This window comes from Adiantum capillus-veneris, chromosome 9 (genome assembly GCF_014529385.1).
Source record: "Adiantum capillus-veneris isolate H3 chromosome 9, ASM1452938v2, whole genome shotgun sequence".
Classification (NCBI taxonomy): domain Eukaryota; kingdom Viridiplantae; phylum Streptophyta; class Polypodiopsida; order Polypodiales; family Pteridaceae; genus Adiantum; species Adiantum capillus-veneris.
Genome location: NC_140939.1, coordinates 37,248,616 through 37,259,168, shown reverse-complemented (window position 1 = coordinate 37,259,168; position 10,553 = coordinate 37,248,616). Strand labels below are relative to the sequence as shown.

Sequence of the window (10,553 nt, the reverse complement as noted above, 5' to 3'; positions counted from 1 at the left end):
AAGCTGTAAAAGTTTGAAGGCGACGAAATTCTTATAAATCTGCCGATTTGGGTGGAAGCTTGGAAGGACTCTTTACTCTATATAACCCTAATAGCAAGATGAACATGGAGAGGAACCCACGATAGCTTTCTTGCAGCACAAGCATAATACTGTCCAATGATCTCTACTGGTTTAAAGTCGACGTGTGCTTCAAAGACATGATTGAAACCTGGCACTAAGCATGTTGTGACTCATGAAATTTTTCACAAAAATATTTTTGTTCTTACTCATTAACAAATGACAAAGGCTTCAATAACTCACAAAGAAAGCAACTCTGATTATGAATAATAAGATAGTCAAGATACATCTTTTGAACATCCAGCTAATGTCCATAGAACTTGCACGGAAACCAGCTACAAACACAACTACAGTCGCACACAGGTGTGTGTGAGTGCATTCACAATGTCAATTCTCTTGCACACCGACATTCAAAGAAGAAACTTTTTTTTGGCACCAAAAAGCCTATAGTTATAGATATTATTGTTTTAGTGTCGGCCTCCTTAAACCTTTAAAGGACATGCACTCTCAAACTCCTGCTGTTGCTTTCTGCAGAGCTTAAACTCGTTGCCATAGTAATCCATGCATTTAGCAAATGCATCCATCTCCTTCGGACATTTCTCGTGTAGTCTTTTAAGTCTGAAATTTATTACAAGAATAAAGATGAGAATACTTCCCTAAATTCTTCACGAGATGCAACATGAAATAACCAGAAATGAAAGTTCTCGTTTTAAAAGTTTCGCTGTGGTAGAGACCTAACATACATCCAGATGAATTGAAGGAATGCCCAAATTTTCCTATAGAAGAGCGCAGTCATCAAATCATAGTACTTTGGAATCAGACATTCTTTATGACTGGAATAAAAAAAGTTTAAAAAGAATACACACTTTACAAAAAACTATACGAAAAGCACTAAAGAAGTTACCAACAAATTAGTGTGCTACTAATCGGGCTTTGAGGCTTTTATTGAATTTACTACTGATTATCTTGAGCATTCGAAAGGAAGAAACATTGAAAATAAACTTACTGCAACGCAAAAATGAACGACCATTTTTCATGATCTTTTGAATGAGCATCCTTTCTCAACAAGTAAAGAAATAAGATGGCAAGATTGAACAACAAAAGCAGATTCATTAGAACAAAGATGAGAAAATCTAAATAGTTGAGAGCAAGCATATTTGAGTGACTAGTATACTATGACATCCCCACTATCACTATATATGCCTCGATGCATAATAGTGGGTGTAATTAGGTGTTCATAATGTCAAAACTGCTATCACAAACGGAAGCACACACGAATAATCAACAAGCTGAAAATAAGTAATCTTTCAACTCAAAAGAGATGCAAAGCTTCTTAAAATATTGCGTAAGATTTCAGCTGCGCAAAAAGCAACCTTTCCGTACAGCCCTGCCACGTCAGTCTACTGCTGTGTTTTGCACCGCAATATCCGCCGTAATTTTCGGGAATCTGTACCAGCCTGTCGGCGCATTTGGCGGGCCTGCTTTTCCGGGGTGTGTGTGTGTGTGTGGGTGCTCTGCTGCCCACTTGATGCTAGGGCCATGCCACGTCACATAGTTCACTTGTAATAAAATGACAACTATCTCAGCAATCCGATGTCACCAAGAACGTCGCGTCGTACCGACATCACATCAATCTAGTGGAAAATCTACGTCTCGCAAAGTCTCCAATAGCCAGTTGGGTCTGGCTTGGGCCCCAAAGAGAGAGCTACTGGTACATTTGGCTCTACCGCTGCAGGATGGTGAGAACCACCGCCATCTGCATCATCTGGGATGGGTGCATTGTCCTCTAGAGCCTGAGGGATATGAATTGAAGGAGAGGGTTCATCTACCTCAAGAAGAACATCATCATCGAGATCCCGCAGTATCGGCAAATCTGGGATTTTCGTGGAAGACTTGGGCGGAAGCCCCCTCTAAAGGAATATCCTCGTCGAAGACCACATTGCGGCTTACTACAACGTCCTTCTTCACCGGATCATAGAGTCGATATCCCTCAGTTCTAGCCAACAAAAAAATTTATGGTGGACTTGAAGTCAAACTTCCCCCTCTGATTCTTCAATACATGGGCGTATGCATCGCTCCCAGATGAGAGACATGGGGCTTTCTACCAATACACAGAGGTCAGAGATTGGTGTACAGTGTCAATTGCCGTCGCAACTACCTCTGCCCGCAAAGATTCGATGCTCAAGCATGGTCCATGCCGTTGTGAGCGGGATGGAAACACACACAACGCCTCTATAATGACCCGACACACACTCTTGGGATGATACATACACACATTATGGGGCACCACTCGGCTTACACAACCAGCCTGGCCGAGACAGGAAACACACAGACGGAGTGAGAAGAGAGAGATTTCCCACTTGCCCACTCAACACTCACACATACACACTCACACACACACACTCTCAATTCAGCTCAAAGGAGGCAAATTGGTGTTGTTTAGACTCAATGAACCTCAGCCCAACACCAATGGGGCAAATAGGTTACACAGTATTGAGGAAATACACCAGATACAACCACAAAGTTAAGCAGAGGCTTCACTCACCGGAGAAGATTACACAAAAATACAGCAGAAAATCTGTGAGGAATTTGGCAAAATGGACAGCGCCATTGCGTCCCGAACGCCCAAAAACCCCACCCTACAATGTCACAGTGCTCAAATCCGACCTCGGATGAGCAGTTTAGGGCCAAAAAATGCTCCAAAAACAACAAAAACACACTTGCGACTGTTCCTCCTCTCTTCTCAACGTTTTTCTGGTCTTCTCTCAGTTTTTTCAGTTCCCACACTTAGCTTTATTAGTTGGGCACCCGTGGCCTTTTAGATGACCCCAAACAGACCCCGAACAGGGCAAAAACTGACCTCGCAGTGCATAGTTGTCACCTTTTTGCATCATCCGCACACCTGGCACTCAGTTTTTCCAAATAATGCATCCCGCAACCACGTGAAGTGGCCCCAAAAAGAGGTCCTCATGATGTCCTTTCTGCATAAGTATCACAAGAAAACACCCACGTTGTGTCCATACTTCTCCGCGTGCAAGTATTGACCCTGTTCGACCTCCTGACGCCACACGATGCCATCTGATGCACCTGCTTACCTCATGTCGTCGACCCGCGGATAGCTTCCTCGAGAAGTTTTACGCGCTACCAACTCCTCCTTATTGTAGAAAAAACACAGTGATACTGGTAATAGTGAAAATCGATGCACTATGTACACCCTGTCCTACCTGTACACATGTGGGCCCCACGTAACCACCTGGCTCTGAAAAATGGGCAATTCTTTATTTGATGCACCATGCATGTATATGTACATATGCCAAATCCCTTGCTCCAAAAAACTCCTGACATAATTTGCCCATCCCCTAGCCTGCTAGATCATTCATGATCAGCAGCAGCAAAGAGAGATATGAGACTCGCCGCATCACAGGTCTTCTCATCCCTCATCAACACTGCTTGATCCACAGACAGCTCATCTTGCTCCACCATAATCAATCTAGCATGATACAATTTAAGACGCAATCCATTTACCCTTGACTTATGTAGAACACCATCCAGGTTAGCCAGTTGATATGTGCCATTTGGAAAACAGTCCACTACCTTGAAAGGGCCTTCCCACTTAATTTGAAACTTCTTTTGGAAGGTGTTGTCCAGCTTACTGTTGTAGAGCAAAACCAAGTCATGTTTCTTGATACCCTTACTTTTGACCTTTTCATTTATCTTTGCCAAAGCCTTATCCTGCATCTGCCCATAATGCTCCAATGCGCTCATCCTATCCAACTGGACCTCTTGTAATTGCAAGAGCCTCTCTTTGAATGCATCACTAGGCGGCCCAAGCAACTTCTCTAACATCTTGACCGCAGGCAACTCGACCTCCACAGGCAATAGTGCTTCCTTTCCATACACCAAATGAAATGGAGTAAACCCTGTACCTGTCTTCACCGACTTACGGTAAGCCCATAATGCACTAGGCAATTCCAAATCCCAATTCTTTCCTTGGTGCTCTGTCACTTTAGAAAGAATTTGTACCAACTCACCATTGAATCTTTCATTTAAGCCATTACACTGCGGGTAATAAGGAGTGGTATGCTGGTGCCTAATCTTCATCTTTGTGCATAAGAAGTCTAGCAGTTTAGCTCTAAATCCTGGCCCCTTATCTGAAAGTAGCTCTAATGGCACCCCAAACTTGCAACATATTTCATCATACACAAATTTTGCCACATCCTTTGCAGTGATCTGTTTTACTGCTATAGCCTCTGCCCATCTAGAGAGATAGTCCACTGCCGTCAAGATATAGCTTTTGCCCTTGCTTGTGATAGGTAACGGGCCTCTGGCATCAATCCCCCACTTTTCAAACACATCAAACGCCATAATGGTTTTTCGTAGCTCTGGCTTCAACACTCTCTTCCCAAATGCTTGACACTTATTGTAAGACCTACACCAATGGTGAACATCCTTGTGCAAACTAGGCCATACATACCCCTCTTGCAAAATCTTATGCAAGGTGATCTTTAGAGCAAAATGGCCACCACATGCGCCTTCATGATTCTCTTCCAACACTCTGTAAAGCTCCTCCCGCCAAGGTACACGTCTCAACACGAGATCAACCCCTTTCATGTATAAGACATCACCAATCAATTTGTACCTGTATGCTCTACACACAAAGCCATACTTCTTAGACTTCTGAATCTCCTTTGGAATGATTCCTGTTAGCAAAAACTCTTCTTGAGCCAAACTTTCCCGGCCATGATAAAGAGGTAAAGTGGTCCTCAACACAAATAGCTCCCCAATCATGCCTTGAGCTCCTTCATGTGCCTCTCCATTTAGAGCACGTTCAATGTGTCTGATGCTCCATGCTTCGAACTTTTTTAACAGGCCTTTAATTCTGAAGCACATTTCCTTCAATGAGGTGTTCTTGCTCTTCCACACACCCGGCACTTGCTTTACCACTAACAAGGCATCACCTTTTATGCTCAACCTTCGAACCCCATGCTTCAAACAAATGTGTAATCCGGCTTCCAGAGTAGCATATTCAGCCTCATTGTTACTATGAGCATCCAATTTGAACCCTCTCTTGCATACTAGCTTCCCCTCTGGATCATAAAGTGCTATACCCCCTGAAGCTGCATCATGGCTCTTTCTGTATTAACCATCAAAGAACAACACATGTGCATTGCTGATCTGTGGCACTTCTTCAACTACCTTTCTCACCACCTCTTCCTTAACAATAAGGGGATTCTCCTTGTAGGTCAACAAATCAGCTAGGGTAGCCCTTGTAATATCTTCCACTAGAAAAGAGAACTCAAACTCTTGCAGCTCAATTACCCATTTCTTTACCACATTTGACATGTTAGTACCATTAATTAACTGTGGCAAAAAGGCATAACTCGTCAAGAAAACAAAAGGCCGTGGTAGCAAGTGATGACGAAATCGTCGACAAGCAAATATTACACTGGCCATCACTAGCTCTATTTCCGAGAACTTTCTCTCCGCTACCAACTTCACTCGGCTTGCACAATACACTGGCCTCATATAATGGTTGCCCTTCCCCTTTTGCAATAGCATGGCTCCAATGGCATCATCCCCTACTGATGGATTTACATAAAACACTTTCTCCCAATTAGGAGCCTGCATGGCTGACAACCCCCCTAACACCTCTCGAAACACTTCTTCACACTTGTCATCCCACTGCAATGGATCATGCTTTGCCACTTGCTGTAATGGATAAAGAAGCTGCGAAGACAATAGAATAAACCGTGCCATGTACTTCACTTTGTGTATAAAAGTTGCCAATTGCTTCGTACTCGTAGGTGATGGAAGAAGAATAATAGACTTAACCTTATCTGGATCAGCCCAATGCCATTTTCTGACACCATGTGGCCCAATAACTTCACCCTTGGCTGTGCTAGATGACATTTCTTTGGATTTAGTTGTCCTCCACATTCATCATATCGAGCCAATACCATCTGCAGCTTCTCATGGTGTTCAGCCCTACTGCTATAAACACAGAAGTCATCCATAAAAGCTTTAACACAACTACCAATGAATGGTTCCAACACCCAATTTGCTCTCTCTTGATAGAAGGAAGGTCCATTTGACAACCCAAATGGCAATTTTGTGTAGCAATAGCAACCCCATGGCGTAATAAAAGTGGTCTTTGTGCGGTCTTTAAGAGCAATCTTCAATTGAAAATAGCTTGAAAAACCATCACACACACTTAACCTCTCATAACCTGCCATTGAATCCAAGATCTGATCGATGAATGGAAGAGGATATGGGTTCTTCTTAGTGGCTACGTTTAAGGGTTTAAAATCTACACAAATTCTCCACTTCCCATCCTTCTTTGGACTGACTAAAACTGGACTCACCCATTCTGTGGTCTCCACAAGGACTATGAACCCTGCCTTCAACAACTTGTCCACCTCTTCTCGCAAGGCTTCCATTTGCTCTTGACCCATCCTTCTTAGCCTTTGCCGCATTGACTTAGCACCTTCTTTCAGCTCTATATGCATCTCTTCGCCCTTGAACCCTCTGATCTCTTCATATGAAGTAATGAACAAATCAGGAAAACTAGCCAGCATGTGCAAATATATATCCTTCTCCATAGCTGAGAGGTCTCCACTGATCATTTGTGTCATCAATTCCTGCTTCTTTGACAACTCAACCTTGGTTTGCATCAGCCCTTCAATCACTTCATAAGGCCCTTCACTTTCATCTTCAACCTCATTCGCAAATGCAACTAAACCAAACTCCTGGATTTCTTTGTCCATCAAAAGAAATGCAACATCAGCATCTTCATCACTGCGGGTAGTGCTATCACTCTCCTCATCTGTCACCGTGGAAGAGTCTTCATCACTAGACTCATCCTCATCTTCATAAAGCTCCTCTAATCGTTTCCTTGTGTCCATATTATAAAGCTTCTTGGTACCTGTCTTTCCATAGAGGCTAATCGTACCATGTCGCCAATCTTGAACAGCTCCCACTGCACGTAACCATGGTCTGCCCAGTATAATAGGATATGCTCCCAAACCTGCTGGCATCACATGAAAATCGACCACTGCCTTTGCATCATATGCCTCCACTTCTAAGCTCTTTACAACACCCAAGCATTTTACTTTTTGATGATTTGCCAATCTGATCCGAAAACCTGACACCCCAGCCACTGTGAGACCCATCTTCTCAACGCATGAGTGTGTTATGACGTATATTTGGGCTCCGCCATCCACATAACCTTGTCCCAAATTTTTCCTTTTATGCCACACATCTACTATTGGACAAATGTCTGGTAGCTCATCCATTGTCAACACCTTTACTGAACCTCTCTCTGGCTCTTTCTCCATTGGGTTAACCATCCTCTTCCACTGTCGCTTTAGCTTAGGCACCATCTCTATAAGCTGCCCAAAAGTAACATCTGCCTTCTTGCTCGTCAGATCCTCCTTCAAGTCATAGCTTAATTGCCCATCCCCTAGTGGAAAATCTGAAACATGAAACTTTCGACGAGCTCTCCTTTTCCTCTTGGCCTTGACATCCTCGCCTTCATGGCTCTTTCCTTTCTTCTTACTAGGACCTGGGGCACTTCTTCCTTCCTTATCCTCTGTGGTCCTCTTCCCAATAGGCATCACTAATGTATCCTCTAGCTTTGATGCCTTCTCCAAGGTGACTACACTTAGCACTTTTGTCTTTCCCTTTTCCTCCTTGGTCAGTCCACTGGTTCCTTCGTCTCCCTTAATTTCGATGCCATAATCATTTGACCTAGTTAGCACCTGTCTTGGCAATGGATACATCTCTCCCCCCATCCTTGGTGGCTTATCACATTGCCGACTGATGTGACCGAACTCTCCACAATTATAACATGTGGGCGTCTGCCTCCAAAACCTACCATTGCTTTGTCCAACACCATTCCTAGACCTTTCTTCACCTCCTGGCTGATTTGCAAAGCTCCCTCGACCTCGATTATTTCCCACTTGACCTAGCATGTTTAGGCTGAGATTCTTCATCAAATCTACCACTTGCCTCATGTCTTGCCTTAGCCCATCATCTTGCACTGCTGGCATAACCTGAGTAGTAACAGGAACCACTGGTTCATGATGAACCCCTGACATGCGACCTTGTAAAGACTCTATAGGCTGAAATTCAGACCTCATAGGCAAAGACTCCACCCCTAGCTGGCTCATTTTCAAGTTACAATGCTTTGAGAACCCCTTTGAACACACGTGCAAGAACCCAAAACTTTTGACTACCCAATCCCCAGAAACTTCAATGGAGCTCAACTTTAGATAAGCACAAACACATGCATATCAAATGAGTTTTCATAGTTGATCATCGGAATTACAACAGGCAAAGGACATTCCAAGATCTCTCGTAATCTTCTTGGCCAGAACATAAAGACTATGCGCTGCTGGAAAAAAATCTTCCTGGACACATGAACATTTATCTGGATTCTTTGAGTTAAATGAAATGGAGTGAATTGAGGGCCATTTTGATCATCCATTAAAGCCAACCATGAAGCTCCCAAGAAGGCACACCTGACTTAACCTCTGATTTTGCCAAAATTTCAGCAACATAATAGCATAAATGGCTCAAAAGACCAAAAAACCAGCCATCATAACTTGGAAAAATTTTGGCAGAGTTACCCCAGAAATAGAGCAGTAGGAACCCAAAATATAGACTGTATATATATGCATAAACTGTCAACAATAGAACCCGAGCATCAAGTAGGACTCACTAGTACATAGCCTATGGCGAGGTCACAAAAAGGGTGCTCCAGCTACCTGTATCGCCGAAAAGATCTCCACATTTGAGAATCCCCCAGCTCAATAAAAACCTCACGCTATCGACCCTCACACGAAGGCTAATGCAAATCGCGTATAGTCAAGTCTCAGAAATGACTATCTTTCAAACCATGTCTCAGAAATGGCTGGGACTGCCAAATACAACCAAGTATGGCTCCACAAATGCGTACAATGGCAGTTTCCACAAGTAACGTACACTCCAGCAAACAATGTGCTCAAATAGGCGCCAAGTGATGCATACCCACAACAACTGCAAGTGACATCACTGCTAGTATATCACTGTACTCCAGCTACCTGTACCTGTGTGAATCACTTGTACGTGTCCCTGTAACCTGTAACTCGTAGCCCCGAATCTCGAAGCTTGAAGCTCGAAGCAAAAGATACTCGAAGAAGATCCTCCGTGGGGGCGCCAAAAGAATGTGAGCGGGATGGAAATACACACAACGCCTCTATAATGACCCGACACACACTCTTGGGATGATACATACACACATTATGGGGCACCACTCGGCTTACACAACCAGCCTGACCGAGACAAGAAACACACAGACGAAGTGAGAAGAGAGAGATTTCCCACTTGCCCACTCAACACTCACACATACACACTCACACACACACACTCTCAATTCAGCTCAAAGGAGGCAAATTGGTGTTGTTTAGACTCAATGAAGCTCAGCCCAACACCAATGGGGCAAATAGGTTACACAGTATTGAGGAAATACACCAGATACAACCACAAAGCTAAGCAGAGGCTTCACTCACCGGAGAAGATCACACAGAAAAACAGCAGAAAATCTGTGAGGAATTTGGCAAAATGGACAGCGCCATTGCGTCCGAAACGCCCAAAAACCCCACCCTACAATGTCACAGTGCTCAAATCCGACCTCGGATGAGCAGTTTAGGGCCAAAAAATGCTCCAAAAACAACAAAAACACACTTGCGGCTGTTCCTCCTCTCTTCTCCACGTTTTTTCTGGTCTTCTCTCAGTTTTTTCAGTTCCCACACTTAGCTTTATTAGTTGGGCACCCGTGGCCTTTTAGATGACCCCAAACGGACCCCGAACAGGCCAAAAACTGACCTCGCAGTGCATAGTTGTCACCTTTTTGCATCATCCGCACACCTAGCACTCAGTTTTTTCAAATAATGTATCCCGCAACCACGTGAAGTGGCCCCAAAAAGTGGTCCTCATGATGTCCTTTCTGCATAAGTATCACAAGAAAACACCCACGTCGTGTCCATACTTCTCCGCGTGCAAGTATTGACTCCGTTCGACCTCCTGACGCCACTCGATGCCATCTGACGCACCTGCTTACCTCATGTCGTCGGTCCGCGGATAGCTTCCTCGAGAAGTTTTACGCGCTACTAACTCCTCTTTATTGTAGAAAAAACACAGTGGTACTGGTAATAGTGAAAATCAATGCACTATGTACACCCTGTCCTACCTGTACACATGTGGGCCCCACGTAACCACCTGGCTCTGAAAAATGGGCAATTCTTTATTTGATGCACCATGCATGTATATGTACATATGCGCAATCCCTTGCTCCAAAAAAATCCTGACACCGTCTCAACCATTGTCTTATTCTTTCGCTCCACGGCTCCAATCTCTAAGAGCAATCCTTCAGCTCCACAACTCCATTATCTGAGAGCAAATCCGATATTCGCAAGCTCCCGCTTGATGCCATGATCTGCACAAAAATGAATGAATGC

General features: G+C 43.9%; 1 protein-coding gene across 1 annotated transcript in view; it reads right to left on the bottom strand.

Annotated features, from left to right (window-relative positions):
* Positions 1–292: 292 nt before the first annotated feature.
* LOC147450355 (NADH dehydrogenase [ubiquinone] 1 alpha subcomplex subunit 8-A-like) overlaps positions 293–10,553 on the bottom strand; it is a 29,976-nt gene continuing 19,715 nt past the window's right edge. Inside the window, exon 2 of the mRNA XM_086519594.1 lies at positions 293–675. Within this exon, the coding sequence (XP_086375720.1) occupies positions 540–675 (136 nt within the window). The 3' untranslated portion in view covers positions 293–539. The remainder of the gene's footprint in view (positions 676–10,553) is intronic.